The sequence below is a fragment of the Bubalus bubalis genome, chromosome 23, assembly GCF_019923935.1.
Source record: "Bubalus bubalis isolate 160015118507 breed Murrah chromosome 23, NDDB_SH_1, whole genome shotgun sequence".
Classification (NCBI taxonomy): Eukaryota; Metazoa; Chordata; class Mammalia; order Artiodactyla; family Bovidae; genus Bubalus; species Bubalus bubalis.
In genome coordinates, this window is record NC_059179.1 from 26,008,853 (window position 1) to 26,023,512 (window position 14,660).

The 14,660-nt window shown below is 40.9% G+C and overlaps 1 protein-coding gene across 2 annotated transcripts in view; it reads left to right on the forward strand.

Annotated features, from left to right (window-relative positions):
• SORCS3 (sortilin related VPS10 domain containing receptor 3) overlaps positions 1–14,660 on the forward strand; it is a 637,309-nt gene that overhangs the window by 600,969 nt on the left and 21,680 nt on the right. For both annotated transcript variants that reach the window (XM_025274418.2, XM_025274419.2), the window contains one exon: positions 3,927–4,060. In XM_025274418.2, the coding sequence (XP_025130203.2) occupies positions 3,927–4,060 (134 nt within the window). The remainder of the gene's footprint in view (positions 1–3,926; positions 4,061–14,660) is intronic.

Consider the following 14,660-nt stretch of genomic DNA (forward strand, 5'->3'; position numbering starts at 1 on the left):
CAGGTCTCCTGCATTGCAGGCAGATTCTTTACCATGTGAACCACCAGGGAAGCCCTAGAATAAACCATATCATTGCTTAAAAAAGAAAAAAAATTCTAGGCAGAGTGAACCAGTCCTATCAGCTAACTGTTGACTGGAAATACACTGAGAGCCAAGTTCCCTTACGCCAGAAAAGGGCCAATCTGACACACAGGTTTTTTTAAAAAACAAATTTACTTTCCTCTGTTCCAATGACCTGCCCCACTCATGTTCCTAATTCTCCCAAGAGTGGACCTTGTCTGCTGGGCACAAAGACCAGTGTACTTCAGTGGCAAAAACAACAACAACGAGGAACAGGTTTATATTGTGGGTTATGTGCGTGAAGGAGGAAATGTTCCTTGAAACTTTTATCGTGCTCATAATTCCCTCCAAATCAATCATGGCTGCATTTACCAGACAGTTATTATAGTGGAAACTGCTCTTGGCCTCACCTTGGGCCATTAGCTAACAAAAGTAGCTGTTAGCCGCCCATAATAACCAATCTCACACAGATTATTAGATTTTTATTAAAAAGAACACTCTTTGACAGTGAGGATTTTAGGAGTTTCCTGGATTCCCTTCTGAATCCTCCCAACTCTCTTCTCTCCAATCCATGGTTTATCTGTAGGTGGAAACCTGGAGCTTCTGGCTCAGGTTCTTTGCTCTAAAAAGCTGTTTAGTGTTCCTTGAGATTATGTTTACTTGTCCTGAAACTGGCATATATGTGGCTGTGTTTGATGGTGTTCTAATTCATGGATGCTCCACCCCTTTTGTGTTTGGCATGAATTTGATAAGAAGAGGGCTTCCCAGGTGACGCTAGTGGTAAAGAACTCCCCTGGCAATGCAGGAAACGTAAGAGATGCAGGTTCAATCCCTGGATCGGGAAGATCTCCTGGAGTAGGAAATGGCACCCCACTCCAGTATTCTTGCCTGGAAGATTCCACGGGCAGAGGAGCCTGGCAGGCTATAGTCTGTAAGGTCACAAGGAGTCAAATAAGACTGAGAGACTGAGCACAGTAGGGAGAAGGAGGTCTCATTTTATATTTGGGGGCATCAAAATGCCCAACAATGTAAGTCTTAGATGAGTGGAGATGTCTGAGTAACAGAAAACTGAGAAGCCCCTCCAGTGCTGTGAATCATAGCAATGTGGAAAAAGCTCAGGGTTCTCATGAGCTGGCCAGCAGGATGGGCTCTGCACATTTTGAAGGAGAGAGCTAAGAATAGGAGCGTTATCTAAAAAATAGTACAAATGAACTTATTTACAAGACAGAAACAGATTCACAGACATAGAAAACAAACTTATGGTTACCAAAGGGGAATAGGGTGGGGGTAAATTAGAAGCATGTGATGCCAGATGCACACTACCATATATAAGATAAATAAGCAACAAGGATTTACTGTACAACACAGGGAATTCTATCCAATATCTTATAATAACCTAGAATAGAAAAAAGAATATATTTATGTATGTAGGTAGGTATGTATGTATAACTAAATCACTTTGCTGTATACCTGAAACTAATGCAATATTGTAAATCAACTATACTTCAATTAAAAAACAAAACAGAAGCATTGACCTTGAGGATAAAGGGACTCCATTCCCATTACAGGGAGAGTGAGAAATCTGAATGTGGGCATGAAGAAGGACTCAGAGGTGTTAAAGTAAGACCCAGGTTTCTCATCTCCCTCCCAGGACATGGCCTGGCCAGGGACCCCTTCCCATTGCCGTATTCTCTTCCACACAGATCAATAAAACACAAACAGCAAAGAGAGTTTAACCAGATAAACTCCTAAAATTGAGTAAAGAAATGAAAACTAGCCAGTATTTTCTCACACCTGTGTTTTTTAAATTCTAGCCCACAATCAAACCATACAAAAATAATTAAACAGGCTCACGAGTTGAAAATAATTAAGCCTTTAGCCAAATGTGTATCTGAAGTGACAGGTTTGAAACTATTTGTTGGAAGAAATCTTGAAATGCTGTATGCCTGGGGTCAGCTGAGAGAGCTGTAGGCAGAGAGTGTTTTCGCACTGTAGATACACAGATTCTTGAATACTTTGTTGATTGTTCAGAAAAATACCATCTGGACAGTGGCAAGCAGGTCTGGCTGATCTCCTCATCTGATCTCAGTTCCTGTCCAAACACCTTTTCTCCCAATATAAATTTACCTATGACACAGGAGGTACGAATGAGATTCACAATAATGCCCACTCTTGTAAGAGAGACTTTAACCCAGTGATAAACAGGAGCCATGATGGTGTGGTGGTGGTGGTGGAAATAGTGTCAGCCCATAACTAATTATATGATACTTTTAATATCCCCAGATCACCTTCATATCTTCTTATTACTGTAAGGAAGGCAAAGGACGGTGTAACAGCCTGTGTAGGGTCAAAGTTATGTAAAATAGAAGAAAAGGTCATACAGCCAAAATTAAATAGGAGCAGAAATAAAAAGTATCTTTCTGCTTTCTTCCCTTTAAACAGCCATCTCCAAAATAACCAAGGATGTCATTAGTGAAGGCCTGGTGGCCTGGAAAATGCCCCACTCATGAGACGAACTCAAGGTTCCAAGGATAAAGAGATGTCCTTGCTGCAGCTGTGACCTTTAGTCACTTTAGCTCATCAGCATTATCATGTTGGAAACCAGAAAATGTGTTCCAGCAAAGTGTGGGCAGAGAACTAGAACATTTTAGTTGGATCTGGTGAAGTAGAAAGGGCGTAAGAAAGGGAAAAGTGGAGGAAGGGAACACAGGGAAGAAAGGCAGTGGGTAGGGAAAAAAAAGAAAAGGAAAAAGAAAGGGGTAAGGGTTGGGGAGAAAATCCCACGAAATTAAAAAATAACATATCTGCCCCACAAATGGGAGAGGGAGAGGGTGGGAAGATTTGGGAGAATGGCATTGAAACATGTAAAATATCATGTATGAAACGAGTTGCCAGTCCAGGTTTGATGCACGATACTGGATGCTTGGGGCTGGTGCACTGGGACGATCCAGAGGGATGGAATGGGGAGGGAGGAGGGAGGAGGGTTCAGGATGGGGAACACATGTATACCTGTGGCGGATTCACTTTGATATTTGGCAAAACTAATACAATTATGTAAAGTTAAAAAAAAAAAATCTGCCCCACAAATGCAGTGCTGACTCATTAACATTTTTCTTCAGCATTTTCCTCCTCTCATGTTATTTTGAAAATGAATTAAATTAAAATTCTCACTCATTGTGCATAGAATGGATTCCAATGTATTCTCTTACTTGCTAGTTTAGAACTTGAGACTGCTTACATCAGTTTTCTGAGGAGCAAAAAAGAAAAGTTTGGTCATCTTTTGGCAAACAGCTTTTAAAATTATTATTATTTGTGAACCTGGCATTTATTTCTCTTCAATTTAAGGAGACAGGCTTTTTCCTTTTCATAATACAGCCCTGCCAGCTTCTGAGTGACACCCACTGAGTGTTGCAGATGACAGGCACAATGGCCGATTGTTGAACAAGATGGAACCAATTAACAATTGAGGATAATGGCAGAGCCCTCCATACAATGCACCGACCCCCAATCACGATACAGGCTAGGCGGCAGATATGCAAGAGATCGCTCTTTATCTTCCTATTTTTTGGCTAAGTGTCCAGTAAACTAGCTTTGTCCTTAGATTTGAGGTTCATAAGCATTTGTGGTGGGATCATCAGACGGAAGTTAAGTTCAGATGTCACTCAATCTGAAGCCCAAATTGAGTTCCCTGTTGTTTGCAGTGCTTCATTTCAAGCACACACACACACACACACACACCCCTCAACATCTGTGAGTTTGCGATTGTTGTTTTATTATAGGTGATGGTAAAGATAAAGAATCTGGGAATGTGAGCTTTTGTTTATTCGGGAATAGAAACACTGATATTGCTTTCCTTGTTCCCTCAGGTCCTGTGGAGCATGTTCATCTCCGGGTCCCCTTTGTTGCCATAAGAAATAAGGAGGTCAACATCAGTGCAGTTGTGTGGCCCAGCCAACTGGGGACTCTTACGTATTTCTGGTGGTTCGGCAATAGTACAAAGGTTTGGCCCTTATCGATTAGTATCTGCTTAGATTTGACCCTTTCTGATTGGGATCTGCTTAGATGATCCCATGTTCTAACTTCTATTTGATGCTGGGAGCACAGGGGGATGTGGGCAATAACAGATACTCAATGAAGCTTGGAATCCATGTCAATGAATATGACATACCTTCCCACACCAAGTTCATTGCTATAATAGGGGAACTTCAAATATCCTAAGGAAGAAAAGATTATATAAACCTGGTTGTTCTTGCTCTTCTGATCAATTTTTCTAATCATTTTGCTCTGTTTTGTTTTAATCCTAGCCTTTCTACGCATTAGGTGTATAATATCAAGAAAGTCATTTAATGGTAAATAATCAGCCTGCAATGCCAGGTGACCCTGGTTCAATCCCTGGGTTGGGAAGATCCTCTGGAGAAGGGCATGGAAACACATTCCCACATTCTTGCCTGGAGAATATCATGCAGAGAGGAACATGGAGGCTACAGTCCATGGGTCGCAAAGAGTTGAACATGACTGAGCAACTAATACACACACACACACACACACACACACACACACATTGAGAAAGTCACTTCAGTTCAGTTCAGTTGCTCTGTTGTGTCTGACTTTGCGACCCCATAGACTGTAGCACACCAGGCCTCCCTGTCCATCACCAACTCCCGGAGTTTACTCAAACTCATGTCCATTGAGTCAGTGATGCCATCCAACTATCTCATCCTTGATCATCCCTTTCTCCTCCTGCCTTCAATCTTTCCCAGCATCAGGGTCTTTTCAAATGAGTCAGTTCTTCGCATCAGGTGGTCCAAAGTATTGGAGTTTCAGCTTTAGCATTGGTCCTTCCAATGAATATTCAGGACTGATTTCCTTTGGGATGAACTGATTGGATCTCCTTGCAATCCAAGGGACTCTTAAGAGTCTTCTCCAACACCACAGTTCAAAAGCATCAATTCTTTGGCACTCAGCTTTCTTTATAGTCCAACTCTCTCATCCATACGTGACTCCTGGAAAAACTATAGCTTTGACTAGATGGACCTTTGTTGGCAATATAATGTCTCTGCTTTTTAATATGGTGTCTAAGTTGGTCATAGCTTTTCTTCCAAGGAGCAAGTGTCTTTTAATTTCATGGCTGCAGTCACTGTCTGCAGTGATTTTGGAGCCCCCAAAAATAAAGTCTGTCACTGTTTCCATTGTTCCCCCATGTATTTACCATGAAGTGATTATGATCTTAGTTTTCTGAATGTTGAGTTTTAAGCCAACTTTTTCACTCTCTTCTTTCACTTTTATCAAGAGGTTCTTTTTCGCTTTCTGCCATCAGGGTGGTGTCATCTGCATATCTGAGGTTATTGATATTACTCCTGAAAATCTTGATTCCAGCTTGTGCTTCATCCAGCCTGGCATTTCACATGATGTACTCTGCATATAAGTTAAATAAGCTGGGTGACAGCATATAGCCTTGACATACTCCTTTCCTGATACCAGTCTGTAGTTCCATGTCCAGTTCTAACTGTTGCTTGTCGACCTACATACAGATTTCTCAGGAGGCAGGTCAGGTGGTCTGGTATTCCCATCTCTTTAAAAACTTTCCACAATTTGTTGTGATCCACCCAGTCAAAGGCTGTGGCATAATGAATAAGATGCACAAAGGCAAAATGGTTGTCTGAGGAGGCCTTACAAATAGCTGTGAAAAGAAGAGAAGCAAAAGGCAAAGGAGGGAAGAAAAGATATACCCATTTGAATGCAGAGTTACAAACAATAGCAAGGAGAGATAAGAAAGCCTTCCTCAGTGATCAATGCAAAGAAATAGAGGAAAACAATAGAATGGGAAAGACTAGAAATCTGTTCAAGAAAATTAGAGATACCAAGGGAACATTTCATGCAAAGATGAGCACAATAAAGGACAGAAATTGGATGGACCTAACAGAAGCAGAAGATATTAAGAAGAGGTGGCAAGAATACACAGAAGAACTGTACAAAAAATAAATACTCAGTTGCCATGTAATAATTCCTTTTTAAAAGGAATGGAACAATGCCAGTTTTGTTTGTTTGTTTGTTTGAGATGAACAAATAGAACTTCAGCTCTTGCATGATAAGAGTAGGATATGATTCATTCCTGCTCTTATTTTCAAGTAAAAAATGTTTTTTACTGAAGTAGAGTTGATTTACAGTATTGTGAGTCCTGCTTTTGTTTAGGGAAGCAGCATTGTATGGTGCTCAGTAAAAAGAAGCGCCATATAATGGTGCTTAGTAAGAAAGCTAAGATCATCGAACAAGCAAGAGAGTTCCAGGAAAACATTTACTTCTGCTTTATTGACTACTCTAAAGCCTAGGCTGTGTGGATCACAACAAACTTGGAAAAATTTTCAAGACATGGAAATACCAGACCAGCTTACCTGCCTCCTGAGAAATCTGTATGCAGATCAGAAAGCAACAGTTAGAACTGGACATGAAACAACAGACTGGTTCCAAATAGGGAAAGGAGTACCCTGCTGATTTAACTTATATGCAGAGTATATCATGCGAAATGCCGAGCTGGATAAAGCATAAGCTGGAATCAAGATTGCTGGGAGAAATATCAGTAAGTTCAGATATACAGATGACACCATCCTTATGGCAGAAAGAAAAGAACTAAAGAGCCTCTTGATGAAAGTAAAAGAGGAGAGTGAAAAGGTTGGCTTAAAACTCAACATTCAGAAAACTAAGATCATGGCATCTGGTCCCATCACTTCATGGCAAACAGAAGCGGAAACAATGGAAACAGTGAGGGACTTCACTTTTGGGGCTCCAAAATCACTGCAGATGATGACTGCAGCCATGAAATTAAAAGATGCTTGCTCCTTGGAAGAAAAGCTGTGACCAACCTAGACAGCATATTAAAAAGCAGAGACATTACTTTGCCAACAAAGGTCAATCAATAAAAGCAATGGTTTTTCCAGTGGTCATGTATGGATGTGAGAGTTGGACTATAAAGAAAGCTGAGTGCCAAAGAATTGATACTTTTGATCTGTGGTGTTGGAGAAGACTCTTGAGAGTCCCTTGGACTGCAAGGAGATCCAATCAGTCCATCCTAAAGGAAATCAGTCCTGAATATTCATTGGAAGGATTGATGCTGAAACTGAAACTCCAATACTTTGACCACCTGATGCGAGAAACTGACTTGTTGGCAAAGACCCTGATGCTGGGAAAGATTGAAGGCAGGAGGAGAAGGAGACGACAGAGGATAAGATGGTTGGATGGCATCACTGACTCAATGGACAAGAGTTTGAGTAAACTCTGGGAGTTGGTGATGGACAGGAAGTCCTGGCGTGCTGCGGTCCATGGGGTCGCAAAGATTAGGACATGACTAAGTGACTGAACTGATTATGTGGTGGAGAGAATACGTACTGTGGGTTCAGAAAGAAAAGGGTGAGGTTTCTAGCATTGCTGCATGTTGTTTGTGTGAGCTTGATCAAGTGGTTCAACCTAACATTTAAAGCACTCAACTGAAAACTGAGAGACTAATGCTTATGTCATCTTGATTTTTGTGAAAACTAAGTAAAATAATCTGTATTTCCCTGGCATAGATTAGGTACTCAGTAAATGATGCTTTTTTTTTTTTTTTTTGGTATAAAATATGGCAGTTAGGATGGGTTGATAAAAGACAATTAGATTTATGGGACCCCAAGGACAATTTTCTGTTTGTATCCTTTGTGCTGTGTACTTTTAATTTCTTAGTATAGGCTATGATGCTTTTGCATTTCTGGTGTTATTGTTCACTGGGACAATAGGTAAGGAGGTTAGTTAATAAGATGCCCCTTTGGTACATTAGAGTCTTGAAGCTCCCTATGTGAGATGAGCATTCTAAAGGCAAACATCTGGTTCACTCTTGAGCCAGAACCCACGTGTCCTCACTCCCGTCTATACCAGTACCATTCCCAGCCCCAGGATGCTTTCTTTGCATCACTCAGTTTGTCTCTGGGAGCTCACGAAGTGCAGTGAAGTGAAATTTACTCAGTCATGTCCAACTCTTTGCAACCCCATGGACTATACAGTCCATGGAATTCTGCAGGCCAGAATACTGGAATGTGTAGCTATTCCCTTCTCCAGGGGATCTTCCCCACCCAGGGATCGAACCCAGGTCTCCCAAATTGAAGGCAGATTCTTTACCAGCTGAGACACAAGGGAAGCCCAACAGCTCATAGACCCTAAAATTCTGCTTCAAACACTAGCAGACATAAACATGGTGAAATAAAAAGAAAAAGTTTTCCGGGAGGAGAACACCTGAAAGAGAAGGACTTTAAGTTCATTTCACCTCAGAGGATGTGAGGTTTGGGCTGTCCAGCCAGGGAGTTCTTTTCCTGTAGTGTTTGTTCACCTGTGGACTTTTCAGGGAGATGACTGTGTACAGAGGGCAGTTCTTGGCTATCATAAGCCCAATGATTTACTCAACTGCCCACAAGGAACTGAGGACAGGGCTTCTCTGTGGCACCAGTTTTTTTCTTTGTGTGTTGATTCTGTGACCTGAAATACCAGGCAGTGTCTAATAAATATTTGATCAATGGAGAAGTGGATAGTGTGATTAGAGAGTCGTTTCTATTTCTCAGATAATCATCTGTGTTAGTTTGAAGCTCAATGTACTTTTCTCTAAGTCAAGGATAAAAACATCAAATCCATGAACATCACTGAGTTATTATTTGAAATTATCTGCCTCTCTAATTTATATTGTGCCATATTATGAAGGGGAAATTTTAAAATTGCAGAAAGCCATTATTGTTTTGTTTTTTTAATGACAATGACCTGAAGTATTCCTTTGGTTAAGAATTCCACCTATAATGAGCATAAAGTGTTGTAAAAATACTTAGATATCAAAGATTCTACTGGTTGGTTTTTGTTTCCAAAGAACCAAGAGAATGAGAGTACATTAGAGGCATTCAAACAGAGTGATATTGAAATGAGACAAGTCCCAATACAGGTTCTTCTTTGTTCTATGTCTTTGATCAAATCAGGTAATTGCTCTGTGCCTCAGTTAAGTAAGGCTAGCAGAGACTATATTCTAATATTGCTTTGAAGATTAATAAGGAAAGGTACTTAAGTGCTTAGAACCTATCTAAGCACTTGAATATATCAGTCACTGTTGTGCTTATCCTTTGTATCAGTGGGATATACCTCTTGGGGGGCAAATCTGACATGGTTCCACAGATTTCTCTCCCACTTCTAAGCATGGTTATTCTGCTAGTTAAAAAAGGTGTATTTTCAGTGCTTTTGCCGGCATCAAGACAGAAACACATTAAGGTGGCCATAGTGTTGAAAAGTTGATCCAGTGAGATTTTTCCTGGCAAATGAGTTTCTTCGGGTGGTTGTTGAGTGCTCTGAGTATCGAGCTAGTTGGCTGCCTTTGATAAACAAACTGATCTGTGAAAGGGGCAGATATTAATTTTGAGCATTTATTTCTACTATTGTCTTTATATACATTATTGTATTTAGTCATCAGAATATCACTGATGAAAGAGAAATTGGCTTGTGTGTGTATATCTGTGTGTTGTGACCAGGTGAATTGGACAGTTTCACCCCAGTGGTTGAATTAAGTCAACCTCCCAGTAAGAATCAGTTGAGGGTCTTCCCTCATGGTTCAGTGGCTAAGACTCCTCTTTCCCAATGCAGAGAACCTGGGTTCTATCCCTGGTTGGGAAACTAGATCTCTTATGTACAACCAAGAGTTCACATGCCACAACTAAGGCCTGGCGTAAGGCCAAATAAATAAATAAATAAAATTTTATTTAAAAAAGAATCAGTTGACATCCCCCCAAATATTTATAGTCAACCTTCTGTTTGGTGCCCTTAGGAATAGAAGAGCACTTTGTCTCTACCTTCAGGGAAAGTACATTTCTGATAAGAAGGCACAGTGAATACACACACAGTTATTGGTGCTCAAGTGTGATGATGTATGCATAAAGGAAGAGATCCAGTGTTCCTAAAATCCAACTGTAGGCCCGTATACCTTCAAACCTATTAGCAGATGTGAAATTATATCAGGAGTTCCATGAATCTTTCTCAAGAACTTGTATTTTGTGCTAGCTGTTATGAGGAACACAAAAACAGTATAAATTTCATTTGTTCCCCTTAGTGAGTGAAGTCGCTCATTCGTGTCTGACTCTTTGCAACCCCATGGACTGTAGCTTACCAGGCTCCTCCGTCCATGGGATTTTACAGGCAAGAATACTGGAGTGGGTTGCCATTTCCTTCTCCAGGAGATCTTCCTGACCTAGGGATCGAACCCGGGTCTCCCGCATTATAGGCAGATGCTTTACCGTCTGAGCCTCTATTTGAGGCTCAGACGGTAAAGTCCTCTATTTGAAAATATGAGGTTAACATCCGAGAATAGATACTATAAGCTATGGTAATAGGAATATAACATTATTGGCCCAGCCAAGCAGCTTAGGGGGTGATGGATGCAGGGCTTCTTGGTCTTAGAGCAAGTCGTGTATGGAGCTGGTCCTAAGCTGGCATTGAAGGAGCAATAGAATTGGGGCAGAAAGGGGGGAAGGGATTTGTATGCAGTGGTAAGGCTTTGGGTATGTTTTTGTTCTGTGTAGATTGAGTCTACCAAAGTGGGATTCATTTGGGATGAATTGCATAACAACTAAAACTGGAGTGGATAGGTGACCAATGGCTTTAAATGACATAAATGAATACATTTTATTTTGTCATAGAAATTCATATTTAGAAGAGGATATTGTAAGAGAGTGGGCTTTCCAGGTGGCTCAGTGGTAAAGAACCCCCCTGCCAGTGCAGGAGACTTAAGAAAAGTGGGTTCGATCCCTGGGTTGGAAAGATCCCGTGGAGGAGGGCATGGCAGCCTACTCCAGAATTCTTCCCTGGATGGTCCCATGGGCAGAGGAGCCTGGCCAGCTGCAGTCCATAGAATTGCACAAAGTCAGAGCTGACTGAAGCAACTAAACATACATGCACATGTTATTGTGGAATCTGCTAAAACTTTTAAGGGAGATAAGCGTAGTGATTGCATAGTCTGTCTAATTTGGGAATGGCAAGTTTTTATCAGGGTATACATTTAAACTGTGGACATTTGATAATATTCTATGTTGATTTACTGTGTTTGGGAAAATGGTGTAGGCTGCATCCACACATTTCCGTGAAGCTCCCAGATCCATTATTCAGGGGGATATCTTCTAACTATGTAGTCGTTCAAGAGCTTTGCTGATGTCTTGCTGGGTTTACTGGATAGGATGTGACCTGTTGCACATAAGGGACTCTTTGTGGGCAGGGATGTAACCCACAGCCTATGCAGGCCATGAGCCTTGCCGTGGGCTGCCCGTGCAGCTTGGACAAAACACAGAGAAGTCAATTGGCCGCATGTTGGATTTGTGGGGCTCTAAAAGGCCAATTTGCTGGGATTAACAGAGGTCTGGCTTAATAAATGTGTCTGCTTGCCTAATAGATTTAGTAAATGAACCTTAAAATACTTGATTTAATTTAGTGTTGTGCACTAGACATGGGTGGCCAGTGAAGAACTCAAGAATTCCGTGGAGTGTTCCAGCTTTGCAAGGGAGGTGAAATCAGCCATGATGCTATAATAGCTGATGAAAAACAAAAGCAATTTGAAAAACAAAATTAGCTTCTGCCATCTCTCTAGCATGGAAGCCTGTGGTCTGCTGCCCTGGAGGCCAAGTGTGCTCATTTGACACAGTTTGCTGTGGCTCAGAGCCCTGACTGGCTGGTGGGATGGCATGCTCCCTCCCACCTCAGCTGGCATTTCCTTGCTTGGTTCCTGGATCTGCTAGGAAAGCAGCCAGAGAGGAGAAAGTCAGATCTGCTGGAGCGGGAGGAATCCCTCTCCTTTCAGGTTGCCCAGCCCAGTCTAAGACAAGAAGAGTGTGCAGAGAAAGAAGAGTGGGGACCACGTAGACCCCTGAGTGCTGAGGATGATGTGGGAGTAGTGCAGATTCCTTTAAAAAAAAGTGAAAGTAACTCAGTCGTGTCTGACCCTTTGTGACCCCATAGACTATACAGTCCATGGAATTCTCCAGGCCAGAATACTGGAGTGGGTAGCCAGATTCCTTGAAGAGAACACCATTAGGGGAGAAAGGATCCTGATGGTGAGAGGTGGGAAGAGATTAGAGATAGCTGAGGGCAGTAACCAAAACAGAAGGGTAATGTGATATAGTTATGGTCAGAGAGAACAATTTATGGAAGCAAGAGAAACTAAAAACACATCAGTTATTCCTTTGCTGTTTTGTTTCTCTCCCAACATTTTATTATTAAAAACTTCAAACACAAATTAAAAAATGAAATAATTTTACAGTGAATATCCATATACCTACCACCTGTAGTCTATCATTGGAGAAGGGCATGGCAACCCACTCCAGTATTCTTGCCTGGAGAATCCCATGGACAATATATATTAACATCTACTCTGCTTGTTTTATCATGTCTATTTATCTGTCCATCCTTAGTCTATCATTAACACATAGTCTATATTAACATCTACTTTGCTTGTTTTATCATGTCTATTTATCTGTCCATCCTTCTATCCAGCAATCAACTGATCTTAATTTTTTAAAATTCATTTTAGAATAAATTTCAGACAGCTATATACTTTATCCTAAATGCTTCAGGCTACAAATCATTCTTTACTTGTTTACATTTTTTCCTCCATGGAGGTATGAAATGTATCAATCACAAAATGGACAGATCTGAAGTCTGTACTTCCTGAGTTCTGAGAAATACACATACTTATAACCTAAACTCCTATCAAGATATATATTATTAGCATTGCTTCCAAAAGTTCTCCATATCCCTTCTCAGTAAATTCCCACCTCAAACCCCAGAACCAACCACTATTTTTTCCCATCATGAATTAGATCTATCTTTTCTATTAATAGAACTTCATATTCATACCATATGAATTCTTTTATATAAGGTTTCTTTCACTTCTTATGGTTTTGAGAAGGCAATGGCACCCTACTCCAGTACTCTTGCCTGGAAAATCCCATGGACGGAGGAGCCTCGTAGGCTGCAGTCCATGGGGTCGCTAAGAGTCGGACACAACTGAGCAACTTCACTTTCACTTTTCACTTTCCTGCATTGGAGAAGGAAATGGTAACCCACTCCAGTGTTCTTGCCTGGAAAATCCCAGGGATGGTGGAGCCTGATGGGTTGCCGTCTAAGGGGTTGCACAGAGTCGGACATGACTGAAGCAACTTAGCAGCAGCAGCATGGTTTTGAGACTCATCCATACTGTTATGTATATCAATATTTGATTTTTTATTTTGTTGAATGCATGCACTTGGGCTTGTTTATTCATTTTCCTATTGATAAATTCTTCTAGGTTCGTTTCAGTTTTTGACTACTATGAATGCAACTGCTATGAGCATTTTCTTCTGTTTGTGGATACATGTTTTCTTTTATCTTGACTAAATTTCCCAGACTGCAATTGCTAAGCTATAAATATAAAATAGCATGATTATCTTGGAAAAATTATTAGTTTCTTATAAAAGTGAACTTTTTCCTACATAGTTGCACCATTGTACATCCCATCAAAAATGTATGAGAGTTCTAGTTGCTCCACATCCTCAACAATATTTGTCATTATTTTTAAAGAAATTTTTGTCATTCTGTTGGGTATACAGATGAATTTCATTTTCCTTCCAAAGAATATGACTAAGGTAATGAAACAGTTGAAGGCATTCTGACAGACAAGCCCTAATGGGTTGACTAGTAGGAACTAGAAAATTAGCCGAAAGCCATTCATTAATTCTGTGTGTTCTTATTGCTGAATAAGTCCTTACAACTTTAAGCTAAGGCCCACAGTGGGGACAGACTTTTCCCAAGGTTATTCATTAAAATAGTAACAGAGCCAGAGTTTCAAGTCTCTGTTCTTGTTACACCAACAATGGCCTCTCAGTGGCACACAGCTTTCCTTTATTCCATGTCCATGGCCAATATTGCCGTGTTAAGCCTGACTTTACTTCTCAGCACAGGACACTGAACAGCCACCATTGGTCTGTTGGAGTTGATGTCCATCACAGAACTACTTGTGCCTCATTTGTGGTTTAATTAATGAGTTCACATCCTTGTGCATATCATCACAGAACCATAAGTATGAGGAAGCATGCTTGGACTCTGGGCTTACTCTTAGTTAATAAAAAAGAGTATAACTCTTTCCACACCCACTTCCTTCTTTCATTTAGCAAACAGAGAAGAAAGGGTGTCAGGAAGCTTAGAGCAATGTCTAATCCTGTCCGACTCCAGCCATCAGTTTGGTCATAAAATAGAGCAATAGAATTTTAAAGCCAAGAAATCAAATTATTGTTTCAGAGGCCCAGGTGAAAATTCTGAGCTAGAAAGGGACTTCAGTTTTGCAGAAGGGACGCTGTAGTCTGAATGCTGCATCTCTGAGCCTCTGCAGCATCCAGGCGCACAGATGTGCTGTGTGAACTCTGGCTGATATCCACACTCTTAAAAGCCAAGTGTATGCATCCTCACAACTGGTGACATCACTGCTCTAGCCTATTGTCATCCAACCCACAGAGAGGAGATGGGGTCTGCTCATCCGCACTTGTGACATCTATTCATGAGCTGCCTTAGAAAAGCCTTACCTTGCA